At 43.1% G+C, this 23,657-nt stretch overlaps 1 protein-coding gene across 2 annotated transcripts in view; it reads left to right on the forward strand.

Moving 5' to 3' along the window:
- Positions 1–23,657, forward strand: part of COL14A1 (collagen type XIV alpha 1 chain) — a 218,535-nt gene that overhangs the window by 175,127 nt on the left and 19,751 nt on the right. For both annotated transcript variants that reach the window (XM_004743496.3, XM_004743494.3), the window contains exons 41-45: positions 4,222–4,275; positions 4,712–4,783; positions 13,752–13,787; positions 14,793–14,859; positions 18,096–18,284. In XM_004743496.3, the coding sequence (XP_004743553.2) occupies positions 4,222–4,275; positions 4,712–4,783; positions 13,752–13,787; positions 14,793–14,859; positions 18,096–18,284 (418 nt within the window). The remainder of the gene's footprint in view (positions 1–4,221; positions 4,276–4,711; positions 4,784–13,751; positions 13,788–14,792; positions 14,860–18,095; positions 18,285–23,657) is intronic.

A 23,657-nucleotide genomic window follows, 5' to 3' on the forward strand; every position in this document is an offset into this window, starting at 1 on the left:
GAGATTCACGCAGTAGCCCAGCCCTCCCAGGTCCCTTGATTTAAACATCTCCCTGGTGAAGCCCTCTCTCCCTTCCTATGCCAGGATGAGCTGTTCTTCCTACATGTTCCCATGGAACTCTCTTGTCCATCATCATAACACTATCATTTGCTACCAGTCGTTGGCTATAGGCTTTGCTCAAAACCGTAAGCTCCTTGGAAAGACAGTCTCATTCATCATCAGCTATCCAGATCCTACCAGAATGCACAGCACAGAGTAGCTTTGCAAATACTTTTCTAATGTGACAAATGTGTGGCTTACAACTAATAATCTTTCAATGGTAAATTTACTCGTGCAATCAAAAAATTAAAATGTAAAACTATTTACATGATGAAAAATGTGAAGTTTTTATTTTCTAGGGTTAGGAAAAAACTTTGGAAAAATGTGTTTGATGATGTCTCTAAAATGGTATTCGAAGTAACATCCTTTTAGTTATAACAATGTGGAACAAGTACATTTCAATTTGCAATCAGGGAAACGGGTAACTCACGGTAATCTTAAGCATGCCTTTCTTCTTTTTTTAATTTAAATTCAATTAGCCAACACATCGTAGGTCATTAGTTTCAATGTCATTAGTGTTCAATCATTTGTCAATCGCATACAACACCCAGTGCTCATCCCATCATGTGCCCTCCTTAATGCCCGTCACCCTGATGCCCCATCCCCCTACCTGCCTCCCCTCCAGCAACTTAATGCCTTTATTCTTGAACTGTAGTGTCTAAAAATTCTCGATTGTTCACGACAATCCATGAAATAAAGTGCTAGAGTAAAATGCACTGTTGGCGCCCCCATCAGATCCCCCTTTCCTGACAGGTATATTCCACCCCTAAGCAGCTACAGATGCTGATGCTAAGGATTCAGAATTGGCCCTTCCGCAGAGAACTGCTCTTGGAAATGGCACCTTGGCTCCAGTCCATGACTAACTGATATGGGTGAACAAAACCTGACGACGGGTCACTGCGGGTTGTAACTCACACTGCAGCTCCCCCCATGGGATGAGCTGGTGGCCAACTTCAGGGAAAGCCAAATCTCATGCCTCCTCCCCTGCCCTCCCCTGCCTCCTTCACTAGCTGGCTGGTTTCTCCCAAGAAGAGTCCATCTGTAAATCAAAGGCATGGCATCCGGGTCCGCTTCTAGGACAGTACCCTGAGGATATTCACCGAAATGAAATGTCAGCTTCCGAGGGTGCAGGACGCCTGGCCCCTTTCCTCTGTGCTCACGGAGGGCTCCGGCACAAGGACAGATGACACGGCACTTCCTCCCCGCCCGCTTTATTTCCAGACTAGTGCTATCCGAGACCGGCGCTCATTGAGTCAACAGGATAATCGGAGCCCTTCTTGCAGGAGCCCCAGTGCTGTTCAAATTAAACACTGTGTTAGGACCTATTTTGTGCCAGCAGTGTGCCAGGGAAATAGTAGGAATGGAACAAGGAATCAAGGATAGCTTCCGCTCTCTCAGCTTCTGGTAGGTAGAAGAACACGAAGTGAACAAACGTCTTGTCTAGGACCCTCTTTGGAGCACACTAAAGCACTGGCCCCTCCGCCCAATTTAGCAGGAATCAGGTCAATGCAGAACGGTTCTCAGGCTTGTCCTTTAGTGCCTGGCGGAGACTTCCGGCGCATCACCACTTTATTGGCGGAGACTTCCGGCGCATCACAGCTTTACCGTCTCCTTCCGCGCAACTCGGGGGCGGGGCGTCGGTGTGTTCCTTCCGTGAAACCAATCGCCCCTGTGTCCTGGGGCCGGCCTCGTGCTGCGGTGCTGGTGGCTGAGTGTCGTGTTGGCTGTGTGTCGTGTGGGGGTCGTGCATGGGTGCGTGGGGGCTTCCCATCCCTGCTGGAAGAGTTTTAGGGCAGGAAGCCAAAATATGTTCTTTCTAAAACATCTTAAATTATGGGCTATGTGCCCAGAATCCTTTTTTTTTCTTCCGTGAACTTTATTGAGGAAATCACAGATTTTTAAATTCCTTTTTAAGAAATGTGTTTAATTCTCCCCACCCTTTTAAATGGTAAGTTCCCCTAACCCCGTTGGGCCCCAGCTTTACTCCCTTATAACATGAAGAGATTGAACTGCAGTTCTCAAGTCCTCTTCCTCTCTCACGTGTTCTGATTTTTTATGGCCTCTTCTCGAAGATGCTGTATTTAAACAAAATGCAAAATAATTTCTTGCAGATTAGGTCAGCATCAATTTTTGCTGTTTAGTTAGTAAATCCCCAAAAAAGGGGTATGTGTGTGTGTGTGTGTGTGTGTGTGTAACTTAATCTGTATCAGCCTCTATTACTGCAGCCTTCTGACTTAGTTTTGCTTTTTTTTTTTTTTTAAGTAAGCTCTAAGCCCAAAACGGGCCTTGAACTCATGACCCCAAGATCAAGAGTCATATAATCTCCTGACTGAGCCAGCTAGGCAACCTCCGACTTAATATTTTTGACTGAATGTCTGAAATGAAAAAAACAGAAGTGGTAGTAAAAAATACAAACAAACAACAACCCCCAAAAAACCAACTAGCTTGTATATTAATGTAGGATAACTGCTGTAACAAGCAATTCTAAAATCTCAGTGGTTTAATGCAGCAAAATAAAATAAAGTCTATTGTTGGTTCACAACCGAATACTGTCAACGGGATAGAGAGAGGCGTAGGGAGGTCTAGTCTCTGCTCTATATGGTCATTGGGGAACATGGGGTCTCTCCATCTTGGGAGACTTTAATCTTCAACACATGGGCTCTGAAGTTGCTACAAAAGGGGAGAAGAAAGTGAAGGATTACCCACAGGAAATTTTCAAAAGCCAGGACTAGAACTGGCCCCTTTCCATTGGCCAGAATTCAGTCCTGTGGTTCCAACATGATTGCTGGAACAGGAGGCTGGGAACTTTGCCTCACACTGTGCCTGGGCAGAAAAGGAAAATCATGAACATTGGTGAGATCTGGAATCATCAGCCTTTTCTGGTTTTCAGACTTGCCAGTATACTGGAGTTTGAGAGCATGCTGGAGAGGGCTTTGCTGCCCAGTGCTGTTCCTACACACTTATCCCAACCCCTCTTCATGCCCCTTTTTATTCCTTTCTCCCCATTCACATACCATTTCTTTTCTTCCAACCTCATCTTTACTCTCTTATCTGACACCTTGAGGTAGGGAGGGATAATGTGAATGTGGATGAGGAGCTGTAAGGAGATAATTTCATGGATAAGACAGAGGAAAAAACAGGGGTCACTGGAAGAGTGGCAGAAATTTCAAATTTCCCCAAGTGAGCAAAAAGGGGTTGGTTTGACTTGGATGCATTGGTTTGAGATGGAAATAGATTATTCCTAAAAGAGACAAATCTCAGGATAAAACGTTCACTTCTTGGTGGAGTAGAAGATGATGTTCTGGTCCATATTTTATTAACCTATTATAAAATTCAGACTGAAGAACCTCTTTCATATTTTTAACTACTTGCAAAGACCAGCATCCACAATTAAGAACTATAACCATTTAAGAGTAACCCATTCTAGCCCTTCCTTATATATTTTCACAAAACACCACATTCAATAATTTAGGAAGATATTTTTAGAAAGAATATAATTTGCTTTCTGCCTTAAACTCTTGCGGCATGGAATGGGAAGCCAACGTCTACTCATTTGTAAGCTGGCGGTGACACACATTGAACAAGCTGACCCAGCAGTCAAAACTCTGTCATTGCAACAGGAAATCCCCCCAACAGTCTCCTGCAGGCACTTGCTGAAGAGTTGCTGTTTCAGAACTTGTAGTAATTTGTAATGTAGGTTTCTTTGATAGGTAGTCCTTGCCCCCAAACTCTCGCTGACTCTAGGCCATGAAAGACACTAGCTCATCTTTTCCTTTTTTTGTCTGATTAATTACCAAGACTTCATCTTTTTTTCCTTTGTTATGCTTGGTTTAATTAAAAAAAAAAAACACTTTCTGGAAACAAGTTCCTGTTTAGTCTGTAAGTGGCATGTCTTGGACCTAAAATTCTTACACTGGACAATTTCACAGAGCCAACAGACCCAAAAGTGTTGCCAGGAACAATTCTCATGAAGTTTAAAAGCAGTGAATCCTTGGAAGTCCAGAGCAAGCAACAGGACTTGTCCCTCCCCTGCCAATATTAAATAGTATTAGGCACATTTACTCTGAAAACCACATAAATAAAGCAACTGCATAGTTGACACATTGTGTTTCTTTTCTCCAGGGATTTCCTGGAAAGGACGGGTCCTCTGGCCCTCCAGGACCACCAGGGCCAATTGTGAGTATTTCCACAAACTACTAGGATTTAAAGCATTTCATTTCTTTTGAGAAATTTTCTTTTGCTCAGCTTTTCACCTGGGCAGCCATCTTTGCTCTAGGGTAACAGCCCCCTCTTTGGTGCAGAGCTCTCCCTACAGTTTCCATGTGGCTTGATCACTCTATCAAAGCCACTCGGTCCCTACAATTCCCTGCATGATCTAGCTTTTATATTGAACTTAGGTAAGGCTTGAGTTTGAAAGAACTGCACTTGACTTGTCTCCCCTGCCTTTTTGATAGTTGGGAATAGGAATGAGCCATGGATCCTGAAGTCTTGGTGTTGAGAGGGAGGGTAGTCATCACTGTGTGTATTTGTTAATCCTTCTTGAGAGCTGGCTGTCTTTGATGAGAATGTGTGAGTACTCACCTTTGCTCCGTTTTCCTGTCTGTCTACTTAGGGCATTCCCGGAGCCCCTGGAGTCCCAGGGATCACAGGAAGCATGGGACCTCAAGGTGCCCTGGGGCCACCTGTGAGTATTGCAACAGTAGCCAGTTGGCTTTGGATTATTTATGTTATTTATTTAAACTTATTTAAATTTACCAGCATCTCTGTTGGACAAAATGTTTATTCCTTACTAGACTCTGTGGCATCCATAAAGGAAACCAGAGAAGCTCCCAGGGGAAGGATTGAGATCAGGCTGTGCATATACCGTGGCTAGAGACAGATGGCCCCAAAAGGGAATAGTCAGCTATGCTTCTGTTTATATATTTTTTCATTGTTTGCTATTCTGTATTTTTCTAAGTAAATTCAATGTCATCTTTACAAGGATTGGGTACAACAGCTATGTGTTAACTGGGCCTGTCTCCTGGTTAAAAAAAAAAAATACGAAGTTGAGAAATTCAAGGATGGGTAAGAATGGGAACAGATTTTTCTTTCTAAGTTCTACAAGAAAGACAGGATTTCCCATCAAACACGAACTCACACATAAGCAAATAAATGTAAGTGAAAGAAAGGCAGTGAATAGAACTAAAGACCTCCCATTTTTGTGCTTCTCATCTCTCCGTGTGTTCAAGTGTGACCAGTGGGAGCAGTAGAGAGAGGATGGGGGAGAAAGAAATGAGCACATCTGTGTCAGTTTCCTCATCTGTAAGTTGAGGAGGCTGCATTAAGTGGCCTCCAAAGCATCTGTTGTCTTCAGTGACTTTCAAGCTGTTTCTTCTAGGTGTAGGTATTAGTCAGCATTCTGACATTATCTCTGATATACTGACCCTGGATCCATACCTTAAAGTAACTGGAGACATGTAAACGTATGTATGACCACAGACATGTAAAGAATTTGTAAAAGAGTGAAATTTGAAGTATGAAGTAGGAGAAGTTAATGAGTGAAATTTTTTTAAAGATTTTATTTATTGGGGCACCTGGGTGGCTCAGTGGGTTAAGCCGCTGCCTTCAGCTCAGGTCATGATCTCAGGGTCCTGGGATCGAGTCCCGCATCGGGCTCTCTGCTCAGCGGGGAGCCTGCTTCCCTCTTTCTCTGCCTGCCTCTCTGTCTATTTGTGATCTCTCTCTGTCAAATAAATAAATAAAAATAAAATCTTAAAAAAAAAGATTTTATTTATTTGAGAGAGAGACAATTAGAAAGAGCATGAGAGAGGAGAAGGTCAGAGGGTGAAGCAGACTCGCAGTGGAGCTGGGATCCCAAGGCAGGACTCGATCCCAGGACTCCAGGATCATGGCCTGAGCCAAAGACAGTTGCTTAACCAACTGAGTCACCCAGGCACCCATGAGTGAAATTTCTGTGGCTGCATATAGCGCATTACTGCAATCCTGGAGGCTCAAAACTACAAAAATGTATTAACTTACAGTTGTACAGATCAGAAGTCTGACACAGTCTCACTGGGTTAAAATCAAGGTGTTGGCACTTCCTTCCTGGAGCTTCTAGGAGAGAAACTATTTCCTTGTCTTCTCCAGCATCCAAAGACTTCCCACATTCTTTGGCTCATGGCCAACTTCCATCTTCAAAGCCAGCGGTGTGTCATCTCTCTGGCCATTCTTCCATCATCACATTTCCTTCTGGACACAGTCCAGAAAGATTCTTTGCTTTAAGGACCTATATGATTGTATGTGGGCCGCCACGTAATCCTCAATAGTGCCCTAGAGAACCTCAAGACGCTTGCCTACGTCACACTTGCAAAGTCCCTTTGCCACATAAGGTGATATATTCATAGGTTCTGGGGATGAGGGCATAGATACTCTTGAGGGGTGGAGGGTATGCTTTTTCTCCCTACCACAGTGAACAAAACAGAACAGAAACATTGGTTCTCATTTGGAAGGACACCTGTCTCCCTCTCACCACCCAGAAAGCCGTATTACTTTTTATTTTCAAAACTCACAGCAATAAGATCTCATCCTCAGGGTCCTTTCTCAAGATAGGAACATAGAAAATGCCTCCAGATTTGAGCCAGCACGTCCTTACTTGCACACCCGAATGAATGTTTTCCTCAGCAGCCACTTTACGAAACGGTATACTCATTCCAAGTACAATGTCCTTGTTCAAAACACTTTCATAGCTCCTCTTTTTAAATCCAGCTGGTAATGGGTCACAGGAAAAGATTTTATTGCTTTGTCTTCACACCTCTTTTATTTATTTATTTCCTTCCTTTCTTTCTTTCTTGACACAGAGAAAGAGAGAGCGAGAGAGAGAACACAAGCAGGGGGAGTGGGAGAGGGAGAAGCAGGCTTCCCCTGGAGCAGAGAACCCAACACCAGGCTCGATCCCAGGACCCTGGGATCACGACTTGAGCTGAAGGCAGATGCTTAATGACTGAGCCATCCAGGCACCCCCGCACCTCTTTTTTTAAACCCACAGTGATGTTACTGAGAATGGTCATGCACATGGAAACATACTGTACACTCACACATGTAATCACACACAAGCACACGTGCGTGCATACGTGTACCCACACTCTCAGCCCTATCTCTACTACTCTTTTACTGCAAACTTCTCTATACATTTGGCTTGAGGCTGTTTCTTACTGGAAAGGAGATTTGAAAACCTCATCTCTGCTACCAGGCTTCAGTCCACTTCCCAAAATGTGCTCCTGGGAACAAGAGCTCTGGAATATTTCAACAGGGCTTAAAGCAGTGTCAGAGACCTGTGCATATAAAACCTGTTTCTCAGAAAGCCATAAGAGATTTTAGGACTTCAGAAGCTTGGAGGCCGCCCAAAGTGGAATGAGAGAAAACGAAAGCTGCTTTCATTGGACGAGGCAATGAGCTAACATACGGGTACATGAGCCACTCTTTTCATCCCCGGCCCTCTTGCGGACCCCTCCTAGAACTTGTGTCCCTTACCCCAAGCTGGGTTGATCCTAAATCCATGAACAGTAGAATGGGAAAGAAGGGTTGGCTGTCGGAGGTCCTTAGGGGAAGAAAATGGGTGCACGAAGGGTGAACACATTAGCTAAGTAGAACCCCACCCTGCCCTACCACCTGGTGGATGGAGCTCTCAAATAGACTATAAATATGGGGCACGCCAAAATGCCCATAAACTTTGTCCCAGAAATAAAGTACTTGTTTATAACATTATCTTCAATTATTGTAAATCAATGAAAAAGGGCGCTTGCTGGTGCGTGAGGATCCCCGTGCCACTAGCAGTTTTATCAGAGACAGAAGCCATGTAGTATAAAGGCACTGGGGTGGTGGTGGTGGGGGAGGTGTTGCCCCAGTCGTGAGCTCTGGGTCTCCTCTCCAAAGCCAGTTGTTCTCCAAACTGTCCAGCCCAGACTTTCCTGATCACTCTGGGACGTGAGCAGCCGGGACGCCTGCTGGCCGCCAGTCTGGCGTGACCAGTAAAGCAGGCTCAGTGTCCTGGTGGTAGGGCCCTGATTGATTTCCCATGGATGTCTGTCTAGGAAGGCAGGAGGGAAAGAGACCAAGAGAGACAGACGGCCCCACTGAAAATAGCAACGTGTTTCCTAGGGCAGTGCCAGGACCGTGTGCTTTCCTGCGATCTGCCATCAGCCACCGGCTGCCCGGGCTGGAATGTGCATCTGTGGCTGTAGCACTCATAATTCTTACCTGAGGTTGCAGACTGGGCTGAAATGCAGGGTCTCCCTTCCAGCGCGGGGGATGGTGATGAAGCTCGTATAAGAAGTGGCCATAGGTTCAGCTTGAAATCGACACAAGTAGAGGGGTCCCCTCCAGCATTTAAAGAGCACTGCACTGGAAATCAGGATGCCTGGGTTCTGGAGGTGGCCCTGCTATGATCTTACCCAGTTGTGCCTGCCACATCCCTTAAGCAATTTATCTAGGCTCTCAGGACATCGGCTTCCCCATTCATTCATTTAAAAATATGTGCTGGGTAGCCATGATATGGACCCAGATACATGGGGGCGAGGAGTTCCTAGGGATATGAAAGATGACCAAGATGTTTTTCCACATCCATGGAAAATCTAGAGAGAATGTTTTTTCGATAAATAGGTATAATAAAAGGCAGAATGTAAGAAATGTCTTGAGGGAAAGACAACGAAGTTGCTATGAAAGCCCCACTGAGAGACAGAGAGAGACAGAGAGGGAGCTACACCCTGAGCTGATGGGCTAGGGAGAATCGTGCCCGAATGAGGCAGCACTTGGCTTGGATCTTGAGATGTGGGTGTGATTTCTGCCCACAAAGACAGGAAGAGGGCATTGATGGGGGTTGTGGTTAAGACATAAAGTAAACACAAACTACCCCATCTTTTATACATTTTAGAATTTTTCAACTCTTTCTCTTACATCATGGCCACTGCCACAATTTTATTCTGACCTCTCTTCTTTTCTCACAGAGTTTATCACGGCCAGCCCTAACTGGCCCCCTTGCCTCTGCTTTCACCCTGGTCCGTCCATTCCCCAGGTGCTGAGTGATCCTTCTAGTACATCTTTGATGTGTCATTCTCTGCCTTGAGTCTCCTCACTGGATCCCGGTAGCCAGAGGATGGGTCCCAAATATTAAGCAAGGTAGACATGGCCCTTCATCATGGTCCCTATCTTGACCTTCCGACTGGCCTCCCACCGTCTCTTTGTTTGGAGTTGAGTCACCTAAAATTATGTAGAGCTGACCCAACACATACTATACCATTTCACACTTGTTTAGGCTTCAGAACATCCTTCCATTCATCTGAGTTGGTTTCTCCTCCTTTCTCACCGTGCTGAGTTTCTGGCTAGTCTTTCTTTAAAGCTGGGTACTTCCTGTGTGAGGCGCCACTCACCTCCTCAGGCTGAGACCACGTCCAGCCCTCCACTGAAATGATCTCTTCCTCAAAGGCAGAAATGTCATCATACTCATGTACTCACATGTTTTTGTTCCTAGTTTCCAGCTTCGTTTCATAGAGGGCTCTTAATAGGTCATTGTTAAAAGAAAGAAAGAATGAAGGCATGTTTGCATTCTAGTTAGGCTGATGTCCTAGGGAATATTAGAAGATTATCTCTTCATGGTCTAACGTGGGAGACCTTTAGAGCCGAGCTAGGATGTTTTGATTTGTGTTAACAGACATCTTTAATATGTAGGACTTGGACCATGATGAGATCATTCCTCTTCCCTCAGCATTAAAATTCTGTGACTTTATGAATGTAGCTACTGTATTTTCATTTCTTTACATTTCAAGGGTTCCTAAAATTGTAGGAAAATGTGCCATTTTTCTTTCCCACATCTACAGGGAATATGTGTTTTCCCTCAAAGTGTACTTTGGTGGAGTTATGGACCTGCCCTTGCTCAGGAATTTTTATTTTGTTTTTGTTTTACTTTGCAAAAATCAAAGGAAAGATGTTAGGGACATTGGAATAAAAAATAACTTCTTGTTGTACAGATATTCTACTAAATGGGTCTTTCACTGAGACTTCCTAGCTGTGTCCTGTAGTTACCAAAAAGCCAGCATCATGAGGCTGAGTTTGAGGAATTTCAGGTCGGATTAAATACATCCATCTCTATGTACCAGAAGGGGCTGATACGGTGTGCTTTTTCTTATCACTTGGGTTCACCCTCTAACTTCTTTTTCTAAGTTTTAAACATTCCAAGGAAGCATATTTAATAAATGATAGCTAGGAATAGAGATGTCAAATAGTGTATTGGTTCAGGAAAAAAATACTTGATATCAGTTGTTTTTAAGAAATGACTCAGGTTAACACTGAGTTCTGAGCAGCTAGGGTTAGTGGGGAGGGACTCCTGGTTGCCTTTTTATTATTGTTTAGCTAGGAAATGGAGTTGAAGATCTTGGATGGCAGGATTGTTGAATGGCGTTCTCATTCACTCTGCTAAAAGCACACTTTGCTGGGGAGATCACGGGCTCTGGAGCCCAGCTGATTGGGTTCTGGTCCCAGAGTTTCCTTTTCCTCACTGTGGGATCATGGACGAGTTATTTCACCTCTTGGGGAATCATTTTTCTTATGTGTAAAGTGGAAATAACATCTCCTAGGGTTGTTAGAAAGAATGAATTAGATTGCTTTATAGGTATTTTTATAAGGATTAAATAAATAAATTAATCTGATAAGGCTGTGATAGAGTTAAATGGGTTGATACACTGAGAACAGTGCTTAGAACATGATAAAAAGCAGCTTCAGTATTAAACTGCTAGTATTTACCAATAGCTTCTGAATATATTAAAAATGTGGAAGATTTACTTATTTTTGTTGCTGATTTGGATTTTGTTTTGCATCTAATGCTTGAAAATCTGCTTCCACTAAAGATTTATTTCATAGTAGCATAAGTAGCTCTTTTCTCCAGTTAGACATTATTGCATCTTTGGGGATTTGGCCACTTGTAGAGCCAAGACATGAGGAAGACAACAGCAGTACATCTTTATCTCTAAAGAATTGTGAGTGAAGGATGCCTTGTACATCTTACTTTTGCAAACAGTTTTTATAAGGGAAATTGGGTACTTTCTAGCAGAATCAACTCTTGGATACTTTTTAACAGAATTAACTCTTTTTCTGATGGTCTAGAATGCCTGAGAATGTTTTTTCAGTCAAGGCAGTTAAAATGAAGCTGCCATCCAGACTTGCAGTAAAATTCAGCCATTCATTCATTCATTCGGTTAACATATCTTTGAGCACATGCCCAAACACAGTCCTAGGAATTGGGGAGACAGGAGTTTGTGAGCTAAACATAGACTGCCTATGGAATTTACATGCTTAGAATAGTTATAGAGAGCATATGTTTTCTTTGTAGAGTTTGAGATTCTCCCCTGGCAAGTCCAGCTTTGTATTTTTCATAAGGTCTGTTCCACGTGCTACCTCATTCCAAAAAATGATAATATTATGAAATGCTAACACATTATCCTTGTAAGGAACCCCAGAGACCATTTAACTTAATGGCCTGATTTTACAAAGAAGCTCCGAGAGTTTAAGTGGCTTAGAGATCCTATCTCATTTATTTTTTCCCCAAAATATTAGTGTGAAAAATTTCAAACAAAATTCAAAGGATTTAGAGTGAATGCCTATATACCCAGCATTGAGATTCCACTATTATATGTTGTGTATGTATTTTTCAATAATGTTCTCTTCGGCTTTGTTGATTATTGATCTCATTTGTAATCTTGAAAAATTATCTTATAGTACACTAAAGGTTGGATTTATTCTTCAAGTTGAAGTCAGTTAATATTTTTCTTCTCACTTTATTAACAGAACAAAAGGAAGCTCAAGGTCAGAGGAAGTAGACAGCAGTCCTAGATTTATAAAGACTACTTCAATTTAATATTGGACTTAGTTGAATGTTTGAGTAAATCTTTTATGCAGGAAACAGGCTAGGTAGTTCTAGAAATACAAAGTAATATAAGTTATGTCTTATAGTTTTAGAGATCTTACCATCTACATAGAAGAGAAATCCATTGACTTGTAACTAAGTACATTGGAGAATTAAAAAATGCAGTGTCATATCACTGGTAGTTGAACTAAGTGCTGGATTAGAATATTCCTACTGTTGCTACTTAATTTATAACATTTATGTTTATAAATACTTTAATATTTTTCTCACATTTCAAATGTTTTCACACACTGAGTAGATCAGGTCTATGGGAGTGTGAAAGTATCATTTTGAGGAGTAGAAGATAGGGAGGTTGGAGCTAAATAACAAAAGATTTTGAGTTGAAGAACCAACTTTGTCACTTGGATGTCTAAGAATCATCAGGTGATTCAAATAGAGGAAGAGCTGTGGTCACTCTGTAGTCACTGTGCTTTCTAGGTTGAGTGCTGGTGGTCTCTGAGGAAGGACTCGTGGTTATGTGGGGAATTGGGTCATGGAACAGAAGGAATGGCTATGAGAGATTGCAATCCAAGAGTGTGTGTGTGTGTGTGTGTGTGTGTGTGTGTGTGGAATAGACACACACAATGCAAGGAAGAGGAAAGACAGAACCAGTGGTGGGCTCAAGCTGCTTGCACCTGCTTCTCTTCCTTTCTCAACTCTGTCTTCATTGACAGCACATGGGTAGCTTGAAATCAACCACGGAAGATAGATTTACACCTCCAATAGCAGCAAACTCTGCAAGTCAGGGCATCTTATTTTTCCAGAAAGCAAATTTACCTGCACGCCAATGGTGTGAAACCAGAATTTTGAATTTGGGTGACTGTTAATTGAGTAGAGATTCTGGAGAAGATAGTTGGTTGGGAGCTGTTGAGTTTATTGTAACAACAGGGAACCGTCTGACAATGTGGGTAGATTCCATCTGTAAAGGCTATTTGCTACCCTTTTAGTAGAGGCTCTAAAAATGTTATTCAGGGGAATCTGTTATGTTGCTTCAGAGTTGAAACAAAAAGATGAAATTCTCTGAAGACACATGTTTTGCTTATTAGTGTAATTTCATTACAGAAACACTTGAAATCTCCATTATTTCTTCAGTAAAAAATTTTACGGTAATAATATGGTTTTTTATGGGTCAAAGAGTAGCTAAGCCACAAAACCAAATAATAATTCAGCTGAGAGTTTGCATTAATACAAGTTCCCGTTATCAGGGAGAATCAGGGAGAAGAACCGTGTCCTGTGACATGGACAGAAAGCGGAAGTATAGGATTCCACAAATCTCATCTCTTATCTGAACCCTTAGGATGGAAGATCATTTACTTTCTTCAAAAAATAATCTTTTAAAAATGGAAACAATGTAGCTATTCAAAAGAGGCTTGTAAAATAAATCATGAAGCATCAGTAGAGTACAATTTATGGAGTGGTGCTTAGGGCGGAAAGGTGTGAGTGACCTGTTCGGTGAAATGGCGTCACAAAACAGTATTGCTGCCTGATCTCAGTTTTGCATGAAAAATTCCTGTGTCTACGTATTCAAAGGCTGGGGGAGTAAAAAGTTTAAAAGAGCTCCTTCTGTTTGCTGTTTGCTTATTTCTGTTGTGTATCGATTTTTGCTGCAGAACCGTGAGAGCCAGGAAAAACATCTTAATAAAATAAGAAAAGATCCACTCTCATTACGGCCAGCTGAAGGCAGTGTTACAAGTAACTTGACAATTTTAATTTTTTATAGGGTATCCCTGGAGCCAAGGGAGAGCGAGGAGAAAGAGTGAGTATCCTCTGGCTCTGTTTACCAGGCACCACCAGCTGCACACCTTTCGTTGCATAAGCCTGTGACAGGATGGCTCTTTACTATCATGACTTACCATCGTGACTGTTCATCGCTCTGATTCCGTTTCCTCTCTCCCCTCTCCCCTCAACCCACTGGACTGCAGGCACACTGTCAGGTGGAAAGACACCCCATGGGCTAGAAGTCAGGAGAGCTGGTTTCTAGTTGCCTCTCTGCTACCATTCAGCTAGATGACCTCGGGCCCTTTCTTTAAGGTTAAAATGGAGAGAATCGAACTCCAGTAGCTCCGAAGTGGATTTGATGACAAAATTATATCATGGATGTAAAAAGGCTTGAGAACATGAAAAACTCTCTACAGATGCCAAGTAGTAGAATGGGGCTTGTGTTCTCCCTGATGGGCCGACATTGGCAGCCGATGGCGGATGCAGAGTGAAGGCAACCGGTTGGAGAACTTAAATCAGTTTATTTTCGGGAGCTTCTCTCTCTTTTGAGAAATTGTGCAGCGGTTCATAGAATTGTGCTGTCGCCTGTGGTAGAAGCAACCGTGACTTTGGGCTCATCCAGTCACCTCTGTGAACCCTTGGGCAACATGTTTAACTGTTCATCTATAAGATGGGTTTAACGTCTTTCCTTGGAGTTGTTGCTAATATGAACTAAGCCACTGCCTGAGAAAGTATTAGATTTTATAAGCTCTGAAGAGCTATTAGTGGGGTATTGAACATATATGGATTTGTGTCAAAACTATGAAATTTTTTTAGAATCTAGGACCAGAAAGACTTGATTTGTCATTTAATGCAGGTTCCCAGGAGCCTTGCACCATGAGTATCAAATCGCTTCCTCCTCGCCTGCACCATGGGGGCCAGTCCTATGCTGGGGGAGCCAATGTGTGGGGAACAGGGGGTCGAGTCAGAGCAGCATGCCAGAAGTACGGCTATGGCGCTGGGCTTGCGGCCAGTTCTCAGAGGATGCTTTCTTCTCGCGCAGGGGGACCTGCAGTCTCAAGCTATGGTACGAGCGGTGGCGCGTCAGGTGTGCGAACAGCTCATCCAGAGTAAGTACATCACGGTGTCCAATGTCGTTCTCTCTCCCTTGTCCAAACCGGGATCTGCCTTGCCCAGAAGGTAGTGACTCTGGAAAACACCGCAAACACTCGGTCTCAGTGCAGATAGGTAAGCTTTACACGTGGTTGTAACTAACCCAGGTAAGAGGTCAGCACAGATCACCCTGGAGTCCTGCATCCTTGTCACAGACACCCACATCCTCTGCGGCACCTGTCCAAGAGCTTTCCTTTGGCCCATGTAGTTTTAACTTAGCAGCCCAGATTAGATCTCTTATTTTTCCTTGTCTTGAAGTGGATAGTGTTTTTTTTCCTCAAGTACTCAGCGCATGAAAGTTACCAGACTGAGGAATGAGAAGCTGCTTTCAAAAAGATGATTCATGGTGTTTTCTGTCAACTCACTAGATTTCAATCAATACCTGCTTTTTTTTTTTTTTTTAAAGATTTTATTTATTTATTTGACAGAGAGAGATCACAAGCAGGCAGAGAGGCAGGCAGAGAGAGAGGAGGAAGCAGGCTCCCTGCTGAGCAGAGAGCCTGATGTGGGGCTCGATCCCAGGACCCTGAGATCATGACCTGAGCCGAAGGCAGCGGCTTAACCCACTGAGCCACCCAGGCGCCCCCAATACCTGCTTTTTAAAATCCTTTTCTTTTGGTTAGCCCAAGATCCTTTGCTTCATTCTTTTTTTTTTAATTTATTTAAATTCAGTTAGCAATACATAGTGCATCATTTGTCTCAGATGTAGTACCCCATATCTTCGCTTTCAACTTGAACTTGCCAGCAGCACAGTATTTCAAGTACTGGTTTGTGTTCATTCACTTGCATACCCACCCCTTTTGGGTTTCCCCCAGGCCCACGGACATTTTGTCTCAGGAATCTAACCAGAGGGTTACTAGTGTGGGCCTTTGCCAATAATTTGTTCAATTCCAGAAAGATCTAAGCCCAGGTAGAGATGAAATAGTCAAACCCTGCCATCTAGCTCCGGGTTGAGCCTTAGACTCTGGAAGCATGCCACTCCACCTTCATTACCCGAGTGACTGTCTTAGCTTTGGACGGTTACGTTTTTTTAACCCAGGAATGTCTGGGAGTCCCGTAAGAGTCAAAGAAGCCATAATGGCTGGTTCCTAAACCCCATGCATAGTAGATAAACCCTGATCTCATCTCTGGGAAGACACTGAGTAAAGGTGCATGTCGGCTTGGGAGAGCTCTCATCAAGACATAAGCTGTGCAAACCATGTAAAAAGCTGTCATCTTCTGACATAACAGTAATGCTCCCTGTGTTTCAACTTTATTTCATTTATATTACATTGCCCAAATTAAATGTGTGTATCTCAGGGAATTTTAAGTAAAACTATTCGAGTTTCATGCCAAAACAAGATCTTTAAAAACACAATAAATTATAAAAGCTAACTTGAACATCATGAAAGCTAAATTGAACATTGAAAACATCCAAAGCTATCCTGTACCTTGGATTATTTTGTAGGTTTCTCATTTCAAGTATACAGTGTAAACGAGCAGGAAATCATTTTAAGGAAGCCTAGGGGTTAAATCCAGATGGGACTGATGGGCCACAGTATGTGGGAGATCTCACAATAGTTGCTATCATATTCCACTGTAGAATAAAAATCTTATATAAATATATGATCATTTAAGACATGCCCTAAAAATTGAGAGTTCAAAATTGCATTTCCCCCTGCTCGGGAGTTCTCGGACTCTTGTGAATGACTTCGAGGAAATGGAAGCCAGCAGGGAGTTATGCAAGGAAGCTGACAGGAGCCTGTAGAATAGGGAGGCCCTGTTTGTAGATGCAGCTGGGAGAGAAGAGATAGAAAAGTTTGCACACAACATAATGAGCAAGACCCAACCTTCCCGGGGACTATGCCTGGCACCTTAGCCCCCTTCCCATGTGCTGCTTCAGGTTCCTTTGGGTTCCTTATTCCATTGCTTAGGATTCTCTTCAGAACTTGATTCACTGTTTAGCATTTAATTCCTCAATGCTCCGTTAATCTTGTTTTTAGTCCAGAGCTGATCAGAAGAATTACCCTAGGAAAGGTGAAGTGGGAAGCTGTGTTAGACCATAGTGATGAGAGCTAGAAAGGTGATAAAGGGGGGCCTCTTGTCAGGGGAAGAACCTAGAAAAGCAGATATGGAAATGTCAACTGCACCCGGACAATAGTGGACATGCCTACAGATGCCCCCGAGTCAATCAGTTTCAGTGGTGGTCCTATGCTTAAGAAGGCATTGAATGGGGCGCCTGGGTGGCTCAGTGGGTTAAGCCTCTGCTTTCAACTCAGGTCATGATCTCAGGATCCTGGGATTGAGCCCTGCATCGGGCTCTCTGCTCAGCAGGGAGTCTGTTTCCCCCTCTCTCTCTGCCTGCCTCTCTGCCTATTTGTGATTTTTCTCTCTGTTAAATAAATAAAATAAAATCTTTAAAAAAAAAAAAAAGAAGGCATTGAATATATTTTAGAAATAATCCTTCTAAAAATGGTTACTCTTCTTTATTTAGATTTGCAGGTTTGAAAAGGGATAGGTTATCATCTAGAAAACACACTCATGTGGGAAAATCTTAGCTCCTGATGTTGCCGGAAAACTGAGGCGTTATGGTATCAAGCACTTTACCAATGTGTACTTCTGTTTATTAAAATACGTTCATCCAGGCATAACTGAGTTAAGGGATTATAGGAGGGAGAGCCAGATTTTTTTAAAAAGTAAAGCTGGTGGGAGTATCTGCAGCTGGGACCCAAGGAAAGGTTCCTGCAAAAAGTCTTGGCAACGGAGAGTCAAATTGAAACAAAACACTTGTCTGGGGGTTTGTGAGCAAGAGGGTGTAGCAGGCTTTGTGGGTTGGAAAAAAGACAAATAAGTTGGGGGGGGGTGCTGTTGCTAGAGAAAAGGGGCAGCTGGGTGAGGGTTTAGGGGTCAGATAAATGTTGGGGGCGAAGATCAAATTTATGACTTCTGCCCATGCTGTTTACTGAGATGCTGATGTGAGCTGTGGCATTCCAGACGCTTGAGATGCGCCTTGAAAACAGTCCAGCTGTTCATATCATCCAAAGTAAAATGTCATCATTTTTAAGTTGGAAATCAACATATTTCAGAGGGGTGTGCTTTTCCTCTTGCGGTTGTCTAACAGAATGGTTCGGCGCCTTGACAGATAATACCGTCGGTTTTCCCTTCTGTGTGTGACACAGTTCACTGAAGGATGTCTCTGCCCTGTGTGTCTCAGGTCATATGGCCAGGTACACGGCCATCCTCAACCAGATTCCCAGCCAGTCCTCATCAGTCCGGACCATCCAAGGGCCCCCTGGAGAACCTGGTAGACCAGGGTCACCCGGAACCCCTGGTGAACAAGGACCCCCAGGGACGCCAGGCTTCCCTGGAAATGCAGGCGTGCCAGGGACCCCAGGAGAACGAGGTAAGCTGAGTCACCTCTCTCATTGGAACGCCACTGAGGTGTGTGCGGTGAAGCACGGTGTGAACAGTGGTGCTTATACAATGATGACGTCCAAAAGAATGAATGTTCATCAACTCCCCCATCCGTTCTCCAGCTTATTTATTTATCCCCAAGACTGAGTCAGTTGAGTAAATTACAAAGTATTTCATCAAAAGCCATATCTACTCCTATGAAAAAGGAGGATCAGGACCCCCAACTCACCTTTCAGAGACTTCTGAGCAAATGAAAGGTGTCCCCTCTAGATGGAGGAATTAAGAACAGGTGCCCCTTCCAGGTGGAAGAATTAGAAAAGGATGCCCTCCTCTGGACAGATATGGCATTGTGCATATGTCATGGTAAGCCAAGAGCTCGCTTCTGAGGTCTAATGCTTTTTTTAACGCAGTACCCATAGAGGGCAACAGTTGATGGCAGTCCTCAGGTGAGTCATAGGTCATATTAACATACGATTTACAGGGGAGCCTGGGTGGCTCAGTGGATTAAGCCACTGCCTTCGGCTCAGGTCATGATCTCAGGGTCCTGGGATCGAGTCCTGCATCGGGTTCTCTGCTCAGCCGGGAGCCTGCTTCCCTCTCTCTCTCTCTGCCTGCCTCTCTGTCTACTGTGATCTCTGTCAAATAAATAAATAAAATCTTTAAAAAAAAAAAACATACGATTTACATATACCTAAGTAGACCATGCCACCTATAAACTTCAAATGAAAATACTGTTCATGGTTCATCTTCCTATATTATATTTTGTATGTAATATGAAGCAAATATTTCATTTAATAGTCTTACAGGCCAATGTTTTGTCTTTCGTACCAAAGTTTCTTAAAAATAGAAATCCTACTTAGCCTTTTTTGTTTTCCCCTATAGGTCTTAGCAGTGTTGCATAGTATAATAATAAGACTTTGATTGAACTTCACCCAGTTCTATAATTGACTCCAGAAACTCCAGAAACAGATTAAAGAGATATGGGAAATTGGGATTACATATGAACCACAAAGAAAGTGATGGGCAGTAAGACAATGGACGACAAGTATTTTCTAAGACACCATTTTCTTTTTCTTTAAGATTTTTATTTATTTATTTGACAGAGAGATCACAAGTAGGCAGAGAGTCAGGCAGATTGAGAGAGAGAAAGAGAGAGAAGCAGGCTCCCGCTGAGCAAAGAGCCCGATGCGGGGCTCGATCCCAGGACACTGAGATCATGACCTGAGCGGAAGGCAGCGGCTTAATCCACTGAGCCACCCAGGTGCCCCTAAGACACCATTTTCTAATGTGCAGATCTGGGGAAAAGCTAACTCTTACCTATTTGCCATATGAATCCTGTTACTTTTGAGACCTGGGTAGGAAATGTTTCTTTTGTCACACTTGGAGATGTGACATGCGGATTCCAAAGTTAGTATTTCACAGTTCGTTCCTGATCGGTGCTAACAGGCCGCAGGCATTCCTGCCTCTGCGCTTTCATGGGCCTCCTTCCCCACTTTGGAAACGTCTTTTGCTTTCCCTGTCTCCGGGGCTCTTACTCTCCGTGCAAGGCTCAGCTGCACTTCTGTTTCAGGAGTGGCATTTTTGTTGATTGCCCCAACCACACAGTAGCTCCACCCCCCAGGACCCCTGAGCACTGATTGTCTGTCCCACCCATTTGAGCACTCCTCTGGGACAGGTGAACAGCTCCATGGCCAAGTGCAGGGGCAGCTCTGAGCCACATTGCTCACAGTAGGTAGGTCCTCCCTCAGTACTTGCTACTCTCATGGCAGTCCAGTCCTGGTTTCCCTTTCTGAAGGTGCCTCCCGTGCCAGGACATGAAATCAGCAGATGTAGAGAAGGGCATGGTTCCCTCCCAGTGCACGGAAGACCTGGCCGCCCGCCGGGCATCTTTTGACGGTGTCGGTGATGGATCACCTGTGACACAGGGGGCACAGAGCCCGTGCCTGAGTCATTCTCGTGAGTCACAAGGTGTGTTTGTTCTTTTTGGAAGTCCTCTACTGGTTCTTGCCAGACTGAGTCTTTCCTGCTCTGCAAGAGGACTTGAAGGCTTAGGCCAGAGGAAAAATTTTCAGGAATTCTCAAACAGTGGCCCAGGCAGCCATTGAAATAGGAATTTCCATGATATAATTTTCTGACTACATATATCTATATATACATATATTTGTAAAGAGTGCAGGAGACAAAGCAGAATCATGTCCTGCAAATTCGTGGAGGATGACAGTGAGACAGAAAGTGAGACAAGCCCTTTGGGCATGAGAGAAAGTGATTTTTAGATGATCACCAATGGATGGTAATGGGTTTGTGTTTAAGGTCGGGGTTTCTAGGTCAAGGCCCAAGGGACTTTCCGCTCCTAGCAAAGAATTTCAATCCTGTTGCACTTGGGATTTTTGCTGCAAGGAAGACAATGGTTTGTTTGTTTGTTTGTTTGTCTGATCTCATAGTCCAAATACCCAGAAAGTATTGAGAGACAGAAATATCTACTTTTTCACCAAATCAAAACAATAGAATTTTAAAACTAAAGACATTCAGACTTCTTCTTTTCTCCTAGCCCTCATTTTGTCATTTTGTGTAAAAGGGAGCATATGAAGACACCGAGGTCCAGGGAGTCTTGAAATCAGCCAACATCAGGACTAGAAATGAAAACCGGAGATTGTGGGGTTGTTGTTGTTGTTATATAAAATGGGATTATCACACTGCTCTATGTAATATGATTTTGAAAGGACACTATGTTATATAAATATAAAATATACCTTATTTTATATTTAAAATAGAAAATAAATAAGCATTTATTTTACATTATTTATTTATTTTATAAATATATAGAAAATAAATAAGTAAAAACAAGTATTATTGCTCAGCAGTGTATTTAGACAAATGCTAAACTACAAAAGCTAGGCAAAAAGAAATATAGTGTTGAGTACTCTGGCCCAGCGTGTAAGTGAACCTCACTTTCTTCTTCCTATGTGTCCCGCGTAAGTCTTCCTATAAGAAATGCACCACTCCATTGGCTTGCTAATTTTTCATTAGAAGGGCTCTATCTGATTTTCCTATTAGAATTTTTCAAAAATTTTTAAATAAGCTCTCTGCCCCCATGGGGCTTGAACTCACAGCCCTGAGATCAAGGGTTGCATGCTTCAGTGACTGAGCCATCCAGACACCCCTAATTTTTCAGAAGTTTTTTGAAAAATACATATACAGGATGTACAGTAAGAAATATATTTTGCACCGTGATGCCGTCTTATGCATGCAAACTTGTCAAACTGAGGCAAAAAGCAATTCTACTCATCCTTACTAAGGTTTCCGGTTTGCCTCTGTTCAAAAGGCTGAGGGGCAACCTTTTATTTTATGACCTTGGTTCAAACACACTATTGATTAACTCAATCATTATCATTGAACTAGCCAAAGAATATGCATTTTGGGGGAACAGAAAAGGAATTCCAAATACTTGCCCCATCAGCAACGTGACATAAAGACTGTTCTTGACTTTCATTCTCACCCAGCAGAAGACTGCATTCTGCCTACATCTGACTAGCTACCTCCTTCTCATTAACCTTTGTCTCCTTTAACTTAAAATTGTTTTTTTTTTTTAGATTTTTTTTTTGTTTTGTTTTTTGTTTTTTTTTTTTTAATTTTTTATTTTTTATAAACATATATTTTTATCCCCAGGGGTACAGGTCTGTGAATCACCAGGTTTACACACTTCACAGCACTCACCAAAGCACATACCCTCCCCAATGTCCATAATCCCACCCCCTTCTCCCAAACCCCCTCCCCCCGGCAACCCTCGGTTTGTTTTGTGAGATTAAGAGTCACTTATGGTTTGTCTCCCTCCCAATCCCATCTTGTTTCATTTATTCTTCTTCTACCCACTTAAGCCTCCATGTTGCATCACCACTTCCTCATATCAGGGAGATCATATGATAGTTGTCTTTCTCTGCTTGACTTATTTCGCTAAGCATGATACGCTCTAGTTCCATCCATGTTGTTGCAAATGGCAAGATTTCATTTCTTTTGATGGCTGCATAGTATTCCATTGTGTATATATACCACATCTTCTTGATCCATTCATCTGTTGATGGACATCTAGGTTCTTTCCATAGTTTGGCTATTGTGGACATTGCTGCTATAAACATTCGGGTGCATGTGTCCCTTTGGATCACTACATTTGTATCTTTAGGGTAAATACCCAATAGTGCAATTGCTGGGTCATAGGGCAGTTCTATTTTCAACATTTTGAGGAACCTCCATGCTGTTTTCCAGAGTGGCTGCACCAGCTTGCATTCCCACCAACAGTGTAGGAGGGTTCCCCTTTCTCCGCATCCTCACCAGCATCTGTCATTTTTTAGATTTTATTCATTTACTTGACAGACAGAGATCACAAGTAGGCAGAGAGGCAGGCAGAGAGAGAGGAGGAAGCAGGCTCCCCTTGGAGCAGAGAGCCCCAGGCAAGGCTCAATCCCAGGACTCTGGGATCATGACCTGAGCCGAAGGCAGAGGCTTAACCCACTGAGCCACCCAGGTGCCTCTTCAAGTATCTTTCATAAGTTTGTGGGGAATAGCTGTTTCGCCATGTTCTCACATAGATCGCAATATTACAGAATCCTTAGAATGTAAGGAACTGAAGGACTCCTGCGGTTCACGTTGTTCATCTAAGGCTTGAACTCCAACTTGGACTTGTCTGATTATTACCACCCAGAAGTAAAGAGGTTCCATCTTCACAAGTATAAGCAAGAGGTTATGCAGCCCAATTTCTCACCTGCTTTTTCTTGCCACTTATATATACCACGTGGCTCATGTACAGCAAAGACAAGCTCTTCTTCCATGGGCTACAGTTGTCTGTCCCCACAAAATGCGGCATTGCCTTCAGGTAATGGCTCTATATCCTGGCTTCCAAAGTTCACAAAAGCTATAGCATTCCTCTTTGGTACCCTGACCTGACTGGAACAACTGAGTCCTGACGTTTCCGACCAGAACTCACTCTGCAATCACAGCCTTGTGTGATTCTAGCTAGACCCCAGAAGACAACTCTGTTTCTAATTCTGAACTTTGTATAATTATTCCTGGATGATGACTCTCCTATTTTCTTATTCCATTTATTGAAATGTTCATATTTCACATTGGTGTCTTGAACCATATATTATTAACCCAGTCAAAAATCAGTTGGTTGGGGTGCCTGGGTGACTCAGTGGGTTAAAGCCTCTGCCTTCGGCTCAAGTCATGATCCCAGGATCCTCGGATCAAGCCCTACATCAGGCTCTCTGCTCAGCAGGGAGTCTGCTTCCTCCTCTCTTTCTCTGCCTGCTTCTCTGCCTACTTGTGATCTCTCTCTCTGTCAAATAAATGAACAAAATCTTTAAAAAAA

The sequence above is a fragment of the Mustela putorius genome, unplaced genomic scaffold (genome assembly GCF_011764305.1).
Source record: "Mustela putorius furo isolate JIRA1106 unplaced genomic scaffold, ASM1176430v1.1 tig00000228_pilon_pilon_pilon, whole genome shotgun sequence".
Classification (NCBI taxonomy): Eukaryota; Metazoa; Chordata; class Mammalia; order Carnivora; family Mustelidae; genus Mustela; species Mustela putorius.